The following is a 22,024-nucleotide window of genomic DNA, read 5'->3' as shown; positions in this document are numbered from 1 at the left end:
ATAAAGTTAACCCGAACTCATAATGCAATCAAGATTTTAATCAGAACGTGCAATTAAGCCAAATTGTGATCAAGTCGATTACGAAACAAAACCACATTAAATTTCCAAGAGAAAAGTTGAAAACAAAACAAATGTGTTCCGATGTATCACAAATGTTGAAATGTGTCGCTATCCCCTAAATTAAACAAAGATTGGCGTTCGATAACAAGGGGTTTTCAAATCTAAGAAACTTATTGCGTTCGGCATAGAAACTCGTACTTTAAGCTGATGATTTGGAATAGAATCGGATGCCAACAGCCACTCCCAAGATAAGCAGGGGAACTAAGAATTGGAGGAGCTTGATGAGGAATTCTGATGTTTTGTCCTGGTTGTAGTGAGGCTGCTTGGGAGGAGTGTACTTGGACTTAGCCGGAATGGTTGATGAATCTATATCGCCCACGTAAAGTTCCTCCATCTGATCCCTTGCACTGCTGCTGTGGCCAACATCCTCAAAATCATCGGTTGCATCCTTTCCTGCCAAGAACAAACAATCAAAATTTATTCATCAAATCCATAACAACATGTTAAGCATTTGGCTAAGTTTACAAAACGCAAAAAGTTTATTTTGTTTCCAATCATGGATGGATATGTAACTTTTATCTTACTTTTAAGTAATAATAGTTACTTATTCTGAGAGTAATTCTTGTGCTACTGTCATAATAAATAACATGCTTATTTTCAATTTTTATCAATAGAAAAATTATTTGTTTTGAACATACTTATTTACATATAAATAAACTTCTTTTAGCCTAGCCAAACATGATGTAGATAAAAATTGAAAATTACAAGATGGTATTACCTGTGGCAGACAACAAAACTTCATCACCACCAGGATGGTCTTCCAAGAACTTCGTCACATCATAAACCTATTCAAATATCCGCATACAACTTGTAACTGAAAGAGAGAATGAAGCACAAAAACATAGTAGATATAGATAGCGTGATCACAGCGTTGAATGAAGCTGTGATAAATAACTAGTTATCCGCCAAAGGAACTTCTTTAATCAAACTGCTATGTGATCAGCTTCTTCCACATGTTATTTTCAGGTTATGCTCGCGTACCGTGCAAACATTTAACCAGATGACCTATGAGGTTTCAAGGTTAAGTACCAGTAAAATGCAACTAGATTTAATTTATATAAAACACGATTAAGAAGTTATAGGAAGTTTGGCTCATTTTTATAAACTATTTATAACACTTAGAGGGTGTTTGGTGGGGATTAAAATTAAATTTATTTTTAGTAAACTGTGATAGAAGTTTTTGAAATGTTTGGTTGAAAAATTGTGGGACCATGAAAGATGTGATTAATATTAATTGTTTGACTTTGACTTAGATTAAAATCTAATTTTAATCCAAACCAAATAGGTCCTTAAGCTACTTTTTATCCACACATTTTGAAGAACTCACAAGTACCACTCATTTCTATCTATTTATGATTTAAATAGTTTATAAACACTCCCCAAACATGCATTGAGTCTTATGGTGATTTTACCGGAACAGTTGAAGTGGAATAAAGAGAAATTTTTATTCTTCAGCCATCATAGTTCTCTATACAATAATCCATGGGAATAATTCATAAACAAAGTAAAAGATTCCTCAGAGTCAACTAAAAATTGAGCTGAGAACAATACAGAAAGAAACAATAGATTTGCTCAATCGAGTTGGCTGCAACAACAATTAGTTGTTCCATGAGAACAAAGACAAGTACAAAACATTGCATAGTTCACGTCAAAAGGAGAAGCTTCAGGTAGATTTTTTCCGCATTAATTCTCTAAATAACATATCATTAATTATGGAATTTTCATCTAAGTGCATAATGCAAGGTGGGCTATTTTCTACATAGCATCACGACAAATATTGTATCTTATCCTGAGAAACCCACGTGGATTTTGTTCGTGTTGAGTGATAACAAATTTGTAATACAAAACCGCAAAACTCAATAGTATATATTTTCGACAAGAAATTAACTTGCAATGAATTCTCCTGCATAACCACGTCCAATGTTCAGGGGGATCTCAGCAATTAAACTACTGATATTCAAGTAGACAATTTAGACATCATTACATTATTACTTCACGAATCAAGACAAAAAGATTCAAATGACAGCGAGTTGCGCACAATAAAATGGTTAAAGATGCCGAATTCTCCAAAGAGCATGAGAATCGAAAATCAAACATGCGTTACGGAGTTTAAGTCAAATTTCATACAAGAACAAGATTAATTTGCACAAAAGATACAATGCCGTATAAACAAAACCCTAAATCAAGAACTGGTCAAGATTGAATCCTGATAGATCTAGATATGAAATTCCCAAAACAAAATCGGACCCATTAAAGTAATCATAAAAGCGTATTAGCTTCTCAATGAAAATCAAAATAATTCTTACACCTTGCCATCAATGATAAGCCAACAGTCCTTGGGGGTGTTGTGCTCAGCAACCTCAGCCAAAGTAAAAACTTTTCCCATTCCTAATCCTGCAAGAAGGGCTTGAAAGTTAAGTTTGGGCAGGCGTTTTAGAGGAAATGAAGAGTCTAATGGGAGAGTATATTGATGGGGAGTTGGTGAGGTAGATTTAAGTTGGATTTGAAGTTGGTGGGAGAGGAAAAAACGGGCTGTCAAATGTAGGTGTTAACCTACAATTGCAGTTGGTAGTGATGCTATTTATAATGTCTTCTCTGCAAGATATTGTATCCATGACCCTATATTTTTGTATAATTTCTCTTCTTCCCCAAAGGATCTTCAAAGCGTTCTTGATTTCTAGATACCCTAAGTTCTTGTTTTTGTTTTTTATATAAGAAGATTGGTTGTTATTCTCGAATAGTATGACAACAAATAGAAGAGATACGGTTTATTGTCTTAAGTATGTTCTTGATTTTATCATAGTTTAATTATTATTATGAATAACAATTCAGAAGTAAATTAGTATCAATTTCATATTCAATCGTTATATATATATATCCTATCATTATATATCCTATCGTGTTGATTTTCATGTGATGGGGCCCGTGAGGACTGTATTGAAAAAGAAAATTTGAGAAATGCATGTCCAATTTATTTATTTTTTATTTTTTAAATTAATGGGGTCCTCATTTGAAACCCAAAAGCTGTAACCTTATAAAAAATGGAATAAAAGTGTACCACGATTTTCTCGTGGGAACATGTCTAGACAAAGAGAAACTACTAGAGTAAGATAAAAATTTGTGGCTCAAAATAAATTTCTTATATTTCTTGATTCAAGTTCAGTCCAAATATATGTTAAAAAATTGGTAAAGCTCACCTCATGGCTCGTTTCATCTTAAAAAATAATAATAATAATAATAATAATAATAATATATATATATATATATATATATAATTGCTTTTATTAAGTTTTCCAACGTCATACATTTTATTTTATTTTATTTTTAGTAACTATTATGGGTGGTGAACATCCAAAAATGCTAGTAGTCACAAAAGAGGATCATAATCTTAGGCATGAAAGTGATATTTTGTCCAAAATTCATAAATAACTTGAAAATGGGGTCTCTACTTCCTTTTTCGGACTTCATTTGTAATATATATATACACACTTCTTTATCGTGTTGCATCTTTGGAAGCATAATATATACTCGCATGCAAAGCTAAAGTGTCTGCCCAATCACCTGGAAAAAAAAAAATAATAAAATAAATAAATAAATAAATAATTTGATAAATCACAAGTAATCATTTTATTTTTTATCAAAAATATTTTTAGAACCTAAACTTCGTCCCTATCTAATTTAGCTAAAAATCATGCTTTTGATAGATTTACATAAAGTTGATAAGATGTGTCGTTGAAAAATGAATAAAATTTGTTAGTTTTATGAAATGTGTAATTGACAATAAATTTGAGACAAAAAATTGAAAATGAAGACCAAACCTGGCTTCATGTCTGGCAATGGACGCAAGTATAAGAAAAAGGTATTTACAAAATTGTCCAATATCACGAGTGTCAATTCAAAAATGTCCACTTTTTAAATTTACTACTAAACTATCTATTATGTCCTCAATGAAAAAATGAAGCAATTAATTTTGTTTTCCAATTTGTCACTGATTTTGAGAAGTAGCTTTCATGAAAAGTTACATTAAAATAATGTTCTCGACATTTCAAATTTGGTTCTCGATATTTGAACTCTGTTTATAATTCAAAAGTATACATGTCAAATCACAATATTAAATATTCTCAATATTTCAAAATGTTGTTCTCGACATATTAAATGTCTAGAATGACATTTCATTCCGAACACGACATTTCTCTACATTTGAAATGTAGTTCTCGATATTTCTGTGTCAATGAAAAAAATAACATTTATTATGATTTAACGTGTGCACTTGTGAAATTAATAAGGTATGTTATGTGTCAAAATTTTATTTGTCAATAAAATTATTAGTTGCAAAAATGTCCATTTTTGTTTTTGTGTGGAATCATAAATTGTTAATAAGGGTATTTTGGTCTAAGGTATTTCAAAATGGATATTTTTACAAGGATTTGCAAAGATGGACATTTTTGCAAATAAATATGTGAAAGTGGACATTTATAATAATTTTATCTATAATAAATCACTTTTTATTAGCTGGATGGAATTGGAATCAGATCCACTTAATAACAGAACAAAAGGGAAAATTACATCATTGCAGGTATTTGAAGATCACACTTCAAAAATCAGGTACAAAACATATTTAATCAGAAATCATGTAATAATTTAATATTTTATTAATAATAATTATATTCCTACTTCGATACCCACCAGAAAACCTAAATCATTTTATCCCATTATCTCTCTCTCTCTCTCTCTCTCTCTCTCTCTTACTCTCCTCAACAATGAGTAGCCATAGTTGGAAGCCGTCGTCGGAGAGCACCGTCGACGATGCTGTTGTGATCTACTGCTATGCGATCTGGAGATGGTGCAGTCTGTCTATTGCACTGCTCACGAAAAGTTGCCTCTCTATCACTCTGCGTGCAGCGATGTCGCCGTTCATCGCGCTGTCGTGTGCAATCAACGCTGCTAATGGTGTTAGTGGATCGTGGTAGTGCTAATGGAGTTGGTGGTTCGTAGCAAGTGCAGTGATGCCACTATGACTACAATTGATGGGATCCAATTCTAAATAGTTCCGCAGTGCTCTCGGTCAATTGGGACTGTTGAGGTGGTGATGATGTGTGGTTGTGGTTTTAGTGACAGTGGTTTTGGTGATGTGGTGGTTGTAATTGGATTTGGTCGGTTGTAGTTCTAGCCGCAATGGATTTGGATGGTGATGCGATGGTCTTGGCGATTCGATCTGTTGAGTTGGCGGTGGTTTTAGTGGCGATGGTTTTGGTAATGTGGTGGAGGTGATTGGATCTAGTGGGTTGTTGTTCTAGCGATGGTGGTTTTGGATGGGAGTTTGGGTGTAGTGGTGGTGGGCTTTCTCTTACTTTTTGGGTGATGGTGACTGTGACGTTGGTTGGCGGTGGTGGTCGTGGAAGTGGCGACGGTGGTTGTGGATGGGATGGGTGGCGGGGGCGATGGTGGTGGTGCTGGTCCAATCTGATTGTTGGTGGTGGGGAGTAGACGGCGATGGTGGTGGTGGTGATTTTTTTTGCTAAATTGGTGTTTGTTTTGTTGACAATATTGGTAGCATTGCAGTCGATGGTGTGGTGCAAGCGGCAATTGCACGGTAGTGATTTGTGATTGGTGTTTGTTTTGTTGACGGTGTGGTGCAATCGACGATTGGATTGTGGTGATTTGTGACCAAGATTAGTGTTGGATGGGACCGGTGGTAGGGGTGATCATAAAGTTTGGTTTGGTCTGTGACCTTAAAAATTGACTATCTGTGACAAAAAAGAATAATCTGTGACCTCAACGATTTGGTCCGTAACCTTAAAATTTGACGATCTGTGACTAAAACAATAATATGTGACCTCAACGATTTGGTCCGTGATCTTAAAATTTGATAATCTGTGACTAAAAAAATCTGTGACCTATAAAATTTTCGATTTGTGATCTTGAAATAATCCGTGACCAATTCATTTAATAATATGTGACTGATATATAAATCTGTGAAATCTGTGACCATTATTTGTTTAACTGTGACTTTAATATATTTATTTAATAAATAATTTTAATTAATTAAATACAAACCTGAATTTTGAATTTTTCAACTTTTTACCTGACTTTTGAAATGGTGTAAAGAATACACCTTAAATATGAATTTTTCCCAGAACAAAATTGGAGAAGTTAGGCGGGCCAGGTTAATTTGTAGCCCAATCACACGACTTGTCTGTCCACTGAAAAGTGGGTGAAACTCACAAATTAGGCCCAGTTTGATTTTCATTAGTTGCACATTAAAATGAAAAATATGATCATTATTCATCACATCAAATTACCATATTTAACTTTCTATCTCTTGTGTGAGGCCTGTAACGACTATATTTTTTATTCTTATTTTTACATTAATGCGTACCAAACGGTGCCCTAAGTGTCAACTATACACAATTCAATTTTCAAGTATCAAGTTTCAAAATGTAAAACTCAGGTATTAGCTAATAAATTAAATATAGTAAGTCAAGATTATACGATTAATTGTCACATGTACATAATTATAGGTTACAATTTAATTATTGATCACATATTATCAAATTAATTGGTCACGAAATATTTCGAGATCACAAATAAAATTTTTTATAGATCACTGTAGAGTAATCATAATACTTAAATTGTGAATAAATAAACCTCAAGAACCTAATTTATGAATTGTGATGTTTAAATACCCGTGGGTTGTAATTTTCTCTTGGAAAATTGACATAAAAGCACTAAAATGGGAGATATAGCGTATTAGTATTTGTTTTTAGAATAATTTTATGTAATTCTATTGGAGTTGTAATCCCATTTTAAGTGACGCTAAATGATAGGGTAAATAATAGCTGAAATTCACTTATCACTTAATGCATCAACAACATTATATAAGCTGGAATTGATACTCTTCACCCATTCAAATGATCACACACAACTCATCGAAGTGCAAAATACTTTTTATCGTCCCAAGTTAAGTTGAGTTAATATCTTTACGCGATCTCAATCTCCCATGAAGTCAACTCAAAATGAAAATCATATCTTTTGTGATTTTTATTTTATTTTATTTTATTTTTGTGACTATGGTCAAGGCTCTTTTCACGTTATTATTTGTTTTCTTGTCCATTTATTTTTGTTTAAATTTTCATTTTCAAAACTTTTCAACTTTTATTTTCACAACTAAACCCAATCCAAGAAATTCTTCTAAATGTTTAGAGTTTGTTATTATTTTTTGATTGAGAAATGATGTCTAGAAAAATTCAATGGAGTATAATGCGTGCTTAGTCAATAAAAAGTAGGCGGCTATTTCTCGACTTGCATGCTGGATGATTACGTGCAATATTAATTTTTGGAAAATTAAAAATGTAGGTTTCAAATTTTTCAAAAGAGTACAGATAGCTTCCCAACCTTTAAATTGAAACAAATACGTCTCAAATTTTTTTAAAATATACGATAGAAGGAACTTTGAACGATTTTCATCCAGAATTTCATTAATTGACCAAAAGTCAAATATTTGACTTTTTTTTTTAAGATAACAAAATGGTGATGGTAACTCTACAGTTTCTCACCTTAAACAATTGAAATAATTAAATAAAAAGAAACAAAAATAGGAAATTAAAAAAGAGAGATTCTTTAATCTTCTTTCATCCATTTTTTCTTTTAATATTGATCAATATTACCGATGGATTTGTTAAAAGTTGGATCATTGGTACACGTAATTTTATATTTCAAGAATATTAATTTTAGCAATAATGCTACTCAATCAGGTTTAAAAACAAGTTAGAAAACGGGGATTTGAATTTGCTGAGTTGGCATTTAGAATACAATTAAAAACAATATTAAACTAAATAAAAAGGGCAAAAGCAGGCTAAAAATACTTAGATACAAAATCGACTACAGCAAAGGAAAAATCAATTCATTCCAAACCCTCCCTCCCGTCGTCGCGCCTTCGCTGACCGGAGCACCTTCATCAACCAATATACCGCTACCATTTGCCAACCAGTATACTACTAGTCACCATCCAAGAAGTAAAAAAGCAATCGTATGAAGAAACAAGTTGAATGAATGCAGCACATAGCAAGATATTTTTCTTGAGTAATATTGTCAAACATCAAAGATGCATTAAAAATGAAATTGCCTTTTGTGGAATTAAAAGGAGAATCTACGTTACTAAGGATTTTCAGCTGTTCTCGTGGAATACAATGCCGTAAAAGATGAAAATCTGCTTTGTGAATGATATCTTGAAATAAATTTGATGGTAACGATGTTGATCTTGAGGAGCATTGCATGCTAACTTTTCCCTTGTTTCTTAGCATGTCTGTTAAAAAGGAAAACCGGGTGATTCTTGGCATTTCTTTACGTAAGATTATCAATAAATTGAAATTTGAAACGCTTCGCTGAACTAAAAAGTGGTCAACTTTTTTCACTATTTCAATGAGACAATGATCACTGAAATTTTAAGCCCGTTTAATAAAAACTTAAAATCAAGATTTTAATTCACAGTCAATATTTACAATTAATTTTAATGATATACTCGTCGGCAAATGGTGCTCTGATCATTGATTTTTGGGCTTTCACATGGGAGATACATGAGTTCTTTTTTCTAACCCATTTCTCCAACTTCTTGGACAGTGAATATCAATATACTAGTCGGCGAACAGTAGGGGTATGCTGATCGTTGAACAGTAGCGGTATATTGGTCGGTGAAGAGTGCTCAAGTCGGCGAAGGCACAACGGCAAGAGGGAGGGTCTGGAACGAATTTATTTTTCCTTTGCTGCAACCGGTTTTATATCCCTGTGGTTTTAGCCTGTTTTTGCCTGTCTAGTTTAATATTGTATTTTATTGTATTTTAAGTGCCAATTCAACAAATTCAAATCCCTATTTTCTAGTCTGTTCTTAAACCTGTCTGAGTAGCATTATTGTAATTTTAGCTATGGAAGTTGGTACACGTAATCTGATGAGTTCATGCCCTTGAACGTTTCCCAAATGAATAGACTTAATAAACCAAAACCGACTCCAACTACTAAAAGTTTCGTATCAATCGCTAAAAGAAAAATCATTGATACAAGGGTCAATGTTCTATTAGCTATACATCAATTTGGACATGCACTCAAGGCTATGGCATCAAGTAGACAACTACTAAACAAAGACTACTCAACAAATGATTGAACAAACTCTCCAGAATCTTATGCGGTATAAATACTCTACTAGCATGGTTTGATGATATCTTACCTCAAAATCCGCTCAGGTGGTGAGCAGCACTAACTGAAGTAGCGGCGTCGCAAGTAAAGGAATAAGGCTGTCAAGGCAGCCATAGTATAAGGGAACACTGTCCAGATTCCCTGTAACAACACATTTTTTACTCAAATAATGAAGTTCTGTCGTTGTAGAAAAAGAAATTAGTGGACGTACCACTACGGTCGCAACAGTTGCAAGAGCGAAGACTGGTCGCTCTCTTAGCAAGAACCCTATTCCCAACTGCAATTGAAAAAAGTAAATGAGGACAAGAAGGGAACTGATTATGGATTCCATCAAATAGGTGAATCCTTAGTTTCAATGAGAAAGATATAGACTATTTGGAAAATGACATTAGGGGAAAAAAGGATAATGAGTGGCTGCGGAAGGAGAGACGTATTCGTGTTGAAGGATGGTGAGTGGACGTTCAGGAGGTCTGCCTACTACATCATTTCTTTAGGTGATACAACCATATCAACTGAGCAGTAAAACTCACTGCCATTTTTTTCTTTTTCATTGTCTTGATGGATTTACCCCTCTACATGTTATATGCCATTGAATGATTTTTTTTCAACATCTTTTCCCACCAGAATTGTGTTTTGTAATGCATAAGACAATGCACTTTCGTTTCAAATTTAGCAAATATGCTTCTGATATTATCTTTCATGCAGTGAGAATTTCGATTTTAGAGGGTACCAAATCAATATGACACTTAGCAGGAAAAACAATTCAACTATTTGTGCAGGTGGGCTCATCATGTTATAATGTAATGTGCTTAACTATCAAGCAAAAGTTCAATAACCTGAATCGGAAGAGTTATCAAACCACCACAGCAGACACCAGCAAAGAAGCACTCTGGCGATACGTCCTGCAATCAAATTGATGGGGGTGACCAGTTCAGGGACTTTTGGCCAATTTTCTTTATTGCATAGACAAATTCTTTTGAGTTGGCATAAGTGCATTGAACTCAGTGTTTACAGAATCAAGAATTTTATTCAAATTAATGTGAATTCATAACTTTATATAATATGGAAGAGACCCGCTTATGGAAAAATATTGGAAGATAGAAATGTATGAACAATTTCAGTATGGTAAAGAAAGATTTCGGTATAACAAAGAAATGGTTGCTTACCATGGCCCCTGCCAAAAAAGCTGTAGGATTTCTCACTCCAATAGAAAATCTTTCAACTGCACATAAATCCCCATAAAATTGATTGTGAAGACAACATAAAAAGCCACGAGGAAAACAGGAAATGTTGAAAAAACCCAGCGATTGGTTAATGATTTTGTTTTCCTCAACCGCATTGATCATAAATGTAAGCAAGCAGAAAAAAGTGGTGGGGAGAAAAAAAAAAAAAAAAAGAGACATTTGAAACACTATGAACACAATTTTATGAGTAACATATGTTACTCATCTCATTCTCAGAAATACATGGATAAAAATTAGAAGGGCAATTTTCAACTTTTCACTATTGATAAGAGAACATACAAGATTCAGACTAGCATTTGAACTTACCAAATCCAACAAGATTCCCATATTTTTTTACTGTGCGTGTAATGTCCATTGCTTTCTCTTTGCCAATCCCTAACTACAGTACCAGAAAACAAGAAAAAAAAAGGGGGGGGGAAAAAAAAAAAAAAAAAAAAAGAGACATTTGAAACACTATGAACACAATTTTATGAGTAACATATGTTACTCATCTCATTCTCAGAAATACATGGATAAAAATTAGAAGGGCAATTTTCAACTTTTCACTATTGATAAGAGAACATACAAGATTCAGACTAGCATTTGAACTTACCAAATCCAACAAGATTCCCATATTTTTTTACTGTGCGTGTAATGTCCATTGCTTTCTCTTTGCCAATCCCTAACTACAGTACCATGAGGAACATAGATATAAAAACAATCATATATATACAATAAAATGTGCAGGTTGGTTAACATAATATGCATACAGAACTTATGCAGGTCAAAGTATCCGGCAGAACAAACCTTAGAAGAAATATCATCGGTCGCCCCGGATTTTCTGAAAATCTTCCCAATGTAAAATGGTATCATATCGCTGATGCAAACTCCCCTGACAATATATGTGTCCCATGTAAGGTGAATGAAAAAGTTAGGATTTGTTACATAGAAAGTAAAGTATCCAAACATTTATCGAAATGTATGAAGAAAAGCTAAGAACATTGCAAAATTGTCAAATGCAGTAATAATGAGATAAATTTGCCTATGGAATGTAATATTGGCTCATGCAAAAGTTATTCAAAGGAAACAGGAAAAAAAATAAAATAAAATAAAAAATAAACTGACCAGTATACCCACACAATGGTGGATAATATGTATGGTGCATTTCTAGAAAACGAATGAACTAAAGACTGACATGTCCCATCCAAGGAAAGCATGCGTGCTAAGGTGATGCCAACCTGCATCATTTTAAAATGCTTGATGAAATTTAAAGACAAAACCAAATATGGGGGGGTGTTAAATATAGGAGTCTGTGGAACAGAGATACCAGCGCAAAAGACAGACCCATATATTTAAAGCTTCTTCACTAATGAAAAGTCCGCAACCAGCAGCCATCAGCAGCCAAAAGTAGATCCATCTGAAACCAGGAAACTAGTGAAGCTTCAAAAAAATAAAAATTAAAAAAAAAAAAATGGTTCTGTGTGAAATATAGTATAATGTATGATGAATGAAAATCTCGTTTGTTTATAATAACAGTATAAGAGATTGTGGCATCAAAAAGAAGCCAAAACCAGAAAATCAAAAACTAGGAAGTTGGAGAAGATGAAACATGGAATGCAAGGTAAAAAAAGATAACTGATATTCTAGTAAATCAAGAAGAAATAGAAGCATACCCTGGGGCATATTCTGGAAGCAAAACTCTGTATCCAAAAGCCTTGAAACTAAAAGCACCAGCAGGTACAGCTAGAGTGGAAGAGGATGAACCATCACGCAGAAACTGCATTCCAGGAGATGATCCCTGATTAGGCTGCTTCATACCAACTGATATCAGTGTTATCACTGCAGCTATTCCAAGGGCTATCCCTAATTTTGAAAGAAATGAACTTCCAGTGCTTGCAGTTTCACTTTGTAGACTTCCTGAGGCAATCTCAGAATTTATATCTTGTCCTTTAGGAGTAATTTTAGATGTTTCTGACTCATAGCTTTCAGTACTTTCATGCTGAAAGCTGTTGATCCTACGTTAGAGTGAGAGATGAAAAATCTTTAGGCAACAACTACTATTACAGGGCCTTCTGAAACAAGATACGATAATGCAGGCATAACATCTCAAAAAAGATTTGATAAATAATTTACATCCCCCCCCCCTTTTGATGCTCGGACTCTTCGAAATGGTTGGAGTACCTGTGTCGGACACGACACGACATGGATATGGGTATGGGATATGTGTCGGATCCTCCAAATTTTAACCGGACACTTCGCCGTTTTTTACTTCTTCTTTTTTCTTTTCCTTTTCTTTCCCGTTTCCTATAATTGAAAACTAAACTCCAAAATTATATTTTATTAGTCTTAACATCTTATTTAATACTCATTTCCTTTTTGTGAACTATTGATTTTGGTTTATTCAAAATGATATCTAGGTTTAATAAAAAAAATTGAAGCTTGAAAGACGTACCCACGTACCCGTGTCCAACATTTGGATTCTTTTTAACCATGTCCCCATATCCTAAATTTTAAAAAATAAAAGATCCGACACTTAGATACGTATCCGTACCCAATACCCGTACCCGAGTCCGAGTATCATAGGTTGCATAAAGATTGGAATTCTTTCTATTTCGATCATGCCATTAGAATGGCCATTTAATTAAATGAAAACTTCTTAACACATCTTTTCCCTAAAACCCCCCTTATTAAAATGATGAAATGCATTAAAGATTAAACAAAAACATTTTCATTGGTGTGACGTGTAACAATTCTGGGAACCTTTCATTTTCCACCTCTCTCTCTCTCTCTCTGCATTCCTCATTTTAGAAACACCCCACAAGTTAAGTCACCTTCTCTCCCCACTTCACCCCTACTCCCTGCACCATCAGTTTAATTCACCTCACTCAGTCCATACATTTGTTTGACACCCGAGTTTTCACCAACACTGGTAGTTACCTTTCCAATAGCCATCAAGAATAAAGGAAGATTCAGGATAGTACAGGTGGAGTACATGAATTTGAGATAGATTTTATGCAGGTGATATCTACAAAGAACTAAACTTGAAGAACAAGAAGGAAATTTAGTAAATACCAAAGCTAACTTAATTTGCAATAATTTAATACAATTTGGACAGAGATGAAATGGATAATTTCCCATGATTTTATGCCAATGAATCTGCTTCAGCATAGTCATTGACTCATGTTCTTGTTAGCCCAAATCATCTTTGTGGAGATCTCACTTGATACAAATGTAAACTCAAGAACTAATAATATGAGGAAGTATTTTATAGTGACTTAATTAAGGAAACAAATAAATTTGAATGCACGATTTCACATTTTATTGATTGAGTATGCAGGCATTGCATAGAATTCTTTTTCTTGTATACACCTAAGCCAGTTAACCAATCCGTATTTCTGATTTTTATGTACTCTATTTGGTCAGTCTAATCCAGTTTCTCCAATCAAATAACTCCAAATTGCTTCATTCATAACTTATCTAGTGATTGATCTCAACTAGTGTCTAACAAGATCATATAATTTTTTTATACTTCCACCAACGAGGAAATCTAGAAAATTTCAATTTGAATCAAATTGATGAATGTTGCTCGTCAATTTGAGATTTTTGGGGATGAAATTGAGTCTTGCATCCCAATTACTTGTGCTTATTGTAGCATTATCGTCTACAATTGTGCTAGTACAATAAAGATCATGTTTAAGTCATGGAGCCCAATAATTGCCACTTTGTGGAGCCATCATAAAAGAGAGAGAGAGATCAGAGAAGATAGGTGTGCAATTTTATCTTGTAAACTTTTCTCCATCATAGCGAATTACTACAACGCCGGAAGATGTCGAAATCTCACGTTGAGGGTAAAACCTCTATAAATCTTGCGTATATTTATTTCTGTTTATTGATTGTTGTTGGTGGAATAGGATTATGGTTTCTAATTCTCAACATATCATTCTATAGCAGAGGCATTAGCATAAATATAAGTATAGAACGTGGTTGCAAATTATCTGTAAGTCCATAAAGACAAAAGCCCTATCTAAATTTCGAAGAGCAGCAGTCCTGAGAAAAAAATTTGACATCAATTTATCAAATCTGCAGCTTGTTCCCATCGTTTTCTACTCTAAATACTTGTTGGTATTAGGTGAATCCACTTCTAGCTTCCACTATCCCAACAGTTGGTCAAATTGCTTCAAATAAACAACTTCAAACCAAACCACCAAAATATTTCATCTTTAAACAGAAAACCAGATACATTTAGTTAATCTCCATTAGCACACCAACAACTCTTCTCTAGATGCTAAAAGCACACTGTCCGGTCAAATATTTTACTGACAGTCTTTTCAGAGAAATGATTAAAGCACCATAACACTAAATCAAAACCTTACACACCATTGGCGTATACTGGAACTAACAATACTACTTAAGTTACAGAAGAAGATTCTACCAAGACAATTATACCCGAAATTGGCAGCAAGTAAAAGTGAATAAAGCATACCGAGAAGTAGAGAATTTGAACAGTTTTGCATTCCCCAAAAAGATACTGAGACGGATATTATGAGTTGTCAAATGCGTGAAGTTTCGATTGCGAGGAGGCCGGGAAGCCGCCGGAGGGCGATTGAATAGCGAAGGCACATTCGTCAAAACAGCCATTAACGGCTGCAGCTTTGCTGTTTGGTTTAGCTGCAGAGAAATGAGTAGGGGGGTTGGTGCAGAGCCTTAAGAGGACATGAGTTTGCCATTTGGTGCAGTTTGGGTGGTTGCGGGCGAATCCAGTGGGATATGCTTGGTTTGTTCCACAGAAAGACTCGGGGTGCGCATAGGAAAATTTGCAGCTCAGTCCCCCAACTATTGTTATTTGAATCACTTGAGTTTTCATGTAAATTTTGTTAATTTCAAATTCACCCCCCCCAACCCGACGCTGATCTTCCACATGAGCTCACATCGATGACAAGGTTTTGACATCCAAAAATCGGCTCTTCATCATGTGGTATTGTGATATGCTTTCCAATTCACTTTTCCCTCAATTTTGGTGAATTGGGAGAGGCCTATTTTGTGCTCATCGGAAAGCAAGGGGGAAGAAAACTCCTCCAGTTTTGCAATAACCAATAGGGGAATTGCTGTATATTATTTGTATCATTCAATTAAGTGAAAAATGACATTTTTGCTGCAGTCATATTCACATTGAATCCCAAAATGCATAAAATCTATGGCGGCTCTAAAGTAGTAAAATCTTTTATGGAGTAAGTTTCGATCCACAAAAAGAGACGTACTGTTTCAAATTGAGGCTCGGTAAAATAGACATGTATGTGAAGATGCGAGTTACCTGAACTTAGAAATAAAGACCCTACCCTATTGATTCTTTCATGTAGAGCCTCTCGTTTTGTCATTATGCCTCGGGAAGTGCCCATTTCTTGAATGGATCTCATATGAATTTTTTCCGTATGGCATTTTTCTTGCTTTATTCACGAAATAAATGAAGAATAAATCACTTTGATGTTCAATTATTTCCATGCTATGGAGAAAACTCATGGTAACATTATTTGATGCTCAATTACTGACAGAACAAGACTTTGGTGTAAGCCGCAAATGTTAATATAAGATTTATTTATGTTACGTTCTCTAAGTTTTCAGTTTTAGAGAGTTGATCGAAGCAAATGAAAGTATGAATCAAATGATAAAATTGTAATAAAACGAAATTCACTTACCTACACCAAAATAATGCAGTATCCGATTCTTCTAGGCCAAACCAAAAAATTGAGACATAAAATTGCTAACTTCGTCCACTACATATTCCCTTCCATTTCTTATGTAAGTAAAAATGGCACATTTCTTGAAATGGAACAATTTTTTATGTAGAAATCACATGGAAATGTAGAGACAAAATGAATTGTACATTTCTCTATTTGTTTTTTCCTTTTTAACAAAGTAATTTTAGAAAAAAATATTAGAGCCTGTTTGAGAGTGATTTTGAAAATTGATTTTTTATCGTTAAGAGAAAAGTGGGGTTCATCTGTGAGAGAATAAGTCAAATATGACGACTGGAATAGTGAAATAATGGTTAAAAAATTAATTTTTTGGATGAAAAAATCGCTCCCAAACAGGAACTTAGTTTGATGTTCAATTCAATTTTGAGATTAAAAGAACTCATGTCGACACTGAGAAAACTAAAGTTTATTAAACTTTTATTTGAGCCTCATTCTTTAATTTTTTTTTTTTTTGTCACATAATCATTTAATACAATCCTTTTGCACGTAAACTCAAAATATTTTCTTATTTTTAATTGATTTTTTTTTAAATCACTTTTTTCAAAAATAAATTCTCAAAAAATCTACATCCGGGCTTTTAAGGAAATGTTCAAAACAAGGTACAAGACAAGACCTTCTATTATAATAAATAAGCATGGATTGGAGAAATTTAACATATAATGCAGATCAAGTGAAAGTTTTAGCTTCTAATTATTTGCCACTCATTTTTTTTGTCCACTTTCAAAGGACAAAAACAAATTTGGGTGGTTTATACGTACGCTTTCTTCCATAATGCGTTGATTCAACTTTAAAGCGAAAAATTGGTTGTTCTAGAACATTAATGTTTGGCCACCTTTCTTTATAATTTACCTAAGATTTGCGTTTTATCGGAAAAAAATAGTAAACTTTATTAATAAAATATATTCCTAAAAATCAATTTTTGTTTTTAAGTAGAATAAGTAATTTAAAAGTAGATTACACCCCGGTCTGATTTTATTTTATTTTTTAAGAAGTAATGTCCTGAAAAAATGATTAATTCCTATACAATTATAAATTCAACTCAAGCCCAAACAAATGAGGTGATTTTTACAACCTTATAATTCTTTTGACGAAAAACAATATTTTCCTTACAAATTTATGCATTCATCAAACTTCAAGGGTGAAAATATCAATGTTTAGCCTTTTACAAAAAATAAATAAAAAAAAAGGACGAACGGCGAGCCTCCTAGGTCACCCCACCAAGGGAGCAGGTTGATGGGGTGAGTCAAGTCGGAGTATTTGGAAACAAACCAACTCACACTATATTCATTCCATATGCGAATGCATACTATCTCGCAAGGTGGATTGAGCTGAGCCCTATGATGAGCGAGCCGAGTGGCTCGACTCGACTAACTTAATAATCGTAATCTTTTATATATTTGAATTCACAATTAATTTTGAGAGTCAACAAAATCAGCCAGCCTAGCACATCAATTATAATTATAATAATATTATTATATCTCACTCAAACTTTCAGACGTATTCAAATTCAAGAAATGATAGAATACCTCGTCAAATATGCATTTCTACGTTTGAACTTGCAGAGTTTAAAATACTTTTGCCAGATAATATGGAAAAAAAGTCTAAGCAAAGGCATGTGCATACACTTATTCTTGATTTATTTAATTTGTTGTCAAGATTTCTAATGACATTCTTAAAGTCAATTGGCTTCAAAGATCCATTGTACCTGTCTTTGAGGCGCATGTTTTGTGTAGTGGCATATTTCTTGAAGGTTATATTATATTATATACAAATAAAATGTCTTGAAACTTCAATCACTTTATTGCGATGAATTTTGCTAGTTTGTCAAAATTATTTTGATAAAATGGCTGACATCCTCTCACATGTCTCATAGGTCCCGCGTGAATAAAGAAGTCCTCAAAAAAAAAAAAGTGGACCCCACAGCCATTGTGAGTATCGATCAGATTGCATGTCAACCATTTTCGATCACTGTAGCATGATTGTATTGCAATACATCATGATAAATTTGTGGAATAACATATTTAAAAGTTTAAATTGTTAATAAATATCTTATGTTTTATTTTAATTTGACCACTTGTGTATATTTTGGATTTATATACATATTATTTTTGTTGAGGGCAAAAAATGACGCAGCACTTTTAAACTAATTTAAAGAGATTTTAACAGAATAGTTGTGTTATATTTTATTAGACTTTGAATATAATAATAACGTAACTTGTTGAAATTATAGTACAAGTAATATTGAAAGATTTTTGACGGTTCAACCTTTCTTGTTGGGCATTTACCCCCTTTATAGCACACTAGAATGGAGTTTGTCGTACTAGTCAAATGAAGCTATGATGTCCGACATGTGTAACGCCCCAAATCTACCTCTCACACGGGCGTCACAATATGCTTGTGTGCAATTGTCATTTTTAGAGAGATTTGATTGGTTGTAGAGCTCGATAATAGTGGATTATCATGATACCTTGCCATCAAAGGGGAAATACCTTTTCAGCCGCATTATGATTATGTTTTCAAATGACGTCTTCCATAGATCGACCTGTATGGTGAAGCATTGGGTTCACTTTTTGAATTTTATATGATTTTGATAAGAAATAGCTCATTTGATCAATTCAAAGTGGACCTTCAAATGATTCGACATGAATTTTAAGATCGACGCCAACAATTTTCAATTGACATTGTGTAAATTTACTACAAATTATTATGGTGCCAATACTTGATGCGGGATTATATAAACTTACGTAATGATTGTACAAATTCTTTGGATATTTCAATTAATATGAATGATTGCACTTAAGTGATCAAATTATATTGCATACTTCAATGTTACATGATCAATCGTGATTATTAGATTCCTTTTGTTTTTAAATTTATATGAATGATTGTACTTAACGTACTAATTTTTATTCCGCGCGTCAACATTACGTGACCCAACCATGATTGAATGTCATTACTAAGTATAAAAGAATTTATCAAACACACTAAGTGCTAGATTAGGATAGCTTAAAAAGCATCTAAAATTTAAAGTTCAAAGTCAATAGTTAATTTTAATTGTAAATTTCATGTGCCATCAACTTTTATCAACTCTTTAATTCCACATTTCATCAAAATTTATCAAATCATGCTAAACTTTATCAAAAGATATCAAACAACCGTAAGGGTCCGTTTGATTGCAAAGATGGAATTGAATTGAATTGAAAACGAATTTAAGGAAATTGAATTTTCTAGAAATTGTTTTCTTGAGAATTGTAAATTATTGTATTTGATCGGTATAATTTTTCATGTGAAAAATGTTAAAATAAAAGTATTTTTTGGTGTTCGTTTGACTTTATTTTACATGAAAATTGTCAATTAAAAAGATAGAATTTATTGGTATTGAAAATGAAATTTGTTTCCATTGCCAATAAAAAAAAAAACTAGAAAATCATCTATCTTTTGATGTTCGTTTGGTTTTGTTTTATATGAAAATTGTCAATTAAAGGGAAATATTTTTTTTATAATAATTCTTAGAATTAATTTCTATTTCCAAAAAAAAAAAATTTAAAAAACAAACAATGGGTTGGAAAACCAAAAAAAAAAATCACAATTTTCAAGACAAACAAGGAAATCAAATTTCATGGAAAAAATGTTCTATCAAACACCTAAAAATTTGAATAATTCCATTTTTCATATAATTCAAGACCAATCTAACATGGCCTAAATGTTTCTATGATTATAGCAATGCCATTGAGGCCATATCGAGCCGAGTACCCAAACCTTCGAAGGGGCTTGTAATGGAGGACATTCTAGAGCTGAAAGTTAAGTTTACAGATCTCACAATATTGCTAATTAGGATAGAAGCTACTAGTTAGTGCCAGCCCTGAGAATTTGGAGGCCCTGAGCGAAAAATTATTTCGAGGCCTCATATTTTTTTTATACATGTAGCAATATTTAAATAAAAAAATATATTTATATTCAAATGAAAACTTCATACAATTTAAAAGAAAGAATTGCAAAATAAAATATCACTTACAACCATTAAAATGCGAAAATTAAAGCAACTTCACATGTACGAATCTTACGTCTATCCTTTTGATTGCTTCATCTTGAATGGACCTTGGAAGAAATGTCAAAGAACGATTGAAAGCTAGTTTCTTTATCATACAGAAATATTACTAATCTTAACCAAACATGCTATGAAAATTAGGCCATCTTTTCCTCTCTTTCAACAGAACAAATCGGTAAAGAACGCTCTACTTTCGATAGCACATCAGGTTTTTTCTCTATTTCGAAACCCCTTTTTAATCAATTTACAAAGTATTAATGAATAATCTCAGAGTAATTACTGTATTACTAATTTTTCAGAGATGACAAGTATTCTAGCGAGTTAGTGAGTTACCCTCTGAATTGGTTTTCGAGAGTTGGAGAGAGAATCATCTTCTTCACAAGGGAAGAAATTACAGATTTCAGTTTTTTGGGTGTTCAAATATGGATTATCCTTGTAAAGAAGAAATGTTTTTTCCCCAACTTTCATGCCATGTAACTACTTAATACTTAAATACACGAGCACTTGAGCAGGGCTGGCCGCTGGAGATGTCAAGGTGAGCAGGAGCTGCAGGACATCGACTAGAGGAGAACAGAAAACTTATGGGCAAATCATTGAGTCACTGACACAGAAAACTTTAGGAAAACAGAAATTTTTGGAGAGGCCAAGAGGAGATTTGGGAATTCTGATTCTCTAAGAATTGAAGAAGACGACTTACCTTTTGATCGAGTCCCTTCAATTTCCTTCCCGTCCCTTCAATTTCCTTTTGCAGTGTCCGTTCAATTTCCTCTGCCTGCTGGTATTACTATGAGTTTTAAGGGCCTGGCCCAAGCCACATTTTTGGAGGCCCTAGGTGGCTTGGCCCCAGGGCCAGCCCTGCTACCAGTGCAATCCGTGTTCTAGCAAAGTAGGTACCTTTGCTATTTTAGAATCCTGTCTGGGACTGGGTTGATCTTTCTGCTATTTCTATAATAAATACACTCTTTTCTGGTCTAATGGAATGAAAATCACGCTCTAGAAGAATTGTTTCTATGAACTAACCAATCCAAAATGTTGATAGTCTTGTACTGATACCCGCAACTGATGTCACAATTTGTTATGAGAAAATTTTCTTGGTACAAAATTAATTGGCTTAAAGCTTAAAGCTTAGAATGAAGCTACAATTACTCCTTAACCTATAAAAGAGAAATTATTTTTGGTTTCAACACACTTTACACGTAAAAGTCAAATTCATTAAATTATCATAAATGGATGTTAATAAAGTTTGAAAAAAAAAATAAAATAAAATCTTTTTCATGCATATGAAGAATGCACTAAAGATGAAGTATAAAATTGACAAAGGGTTATATCAAGTTGAACTTTTCTAGTATTACTTAAAGGACAAACAAGTCTTAAACAAGTAAAAAATTTCAAAATCTCAATTTTGACAAGAAAGAGATAAATATTTCGAGATTTTTTGAATTTATAATTACATCATTTCTCAAAGAGTGATACTATTTAGCCCCACTAAAATTATAATCTTAGTCAATGTGACACTAAATGATATGTTAAATTAATTTTGGTCGAGCTAAATAGCATTATTCTTTTTTCAAAGGATCAATATATATGATACTATAGATATAGAACAAGATAAATAATTTCTATTTGTTAAACTTACTAAGAGCTCGTTTAATGAGATTTCTACTTAGACATTATTTGACACGACTCCTGCT

General features: G+C 33.2%; 2 protein-coding genes across 2 annotated transcripts; both read right to left on the bottom strand.

Moving 5' to 3' along the window:
- Positions 1-53: 53 nt before the first annotated feature.
- Positions 54-2,772, bottom strand: LOC111371346 (cytochrome b5-like). The gene is made up of 3 exons (XM_022993270.1): positions 2,429-2,772; positions 839-905; positions 54-513 (listed from the first exon to the last, which is right to left on the bottom strand). Exons 1-3 carry the CDS (start codon positions 2,504-2,506, stop codon positions 260-262), a joined length of 399 nt encoding a protein of 132 aa, XP_022849038.1. The 5' UTR covers positions 2,507-2,772; the 3' UTR covers positions 54-259.
- Positions 2,773-9,108: 6,336 nt separating this feature from the next.
- Positions 9,109-15,446, bottom strand: LOC111371344. The gene is made up of 10 exons (XM_022993268.1): positions 15,016-15,446; positions 12,206-12,547; positions 11,877-11,949; positions 11,658-11,770; positions 11,340-11,424; positions 11,146-11,218; positions 10,476-10,531; positions 10,146-10,211; positions 9,521-9,586; positions 9,109-9,450 (listed from the first exon to the last, which is right to left on the bottom strand). Exons 1-10 carry the CDS (start codon positions 15,168-15,170, stop codon positions 9,370-9,372), a joined length of 1,110 nt encoding a protein of 369 aa, XP_022849036.1. The 5' UTR covers positions 15,171-15,446; the 3' UTR covers positions 9,109-9,369.
- Positions 15,447-22,024: the final 6,578 nt, after the last annotated feature.

This window comes from Olea europaea, chromosome 22 (genome assembly GCF_002742605.1).
Source record: "Olea europaea var. sylvestris chromosome 22, O_europaea_v1, whole genome shotgun sequence".
Lineage (NCBI taxonomy): Eukaryota > Viridiplantae > Streptophyta > Magnoliopsida > Lamiales > Oleaceae > Olea > Olea europaea.
The sequence above is the reverse complement of the archived record's forward strand: the minus strand, read 5'-3'. Positions and strand labels throughout refer to the sequence as shown.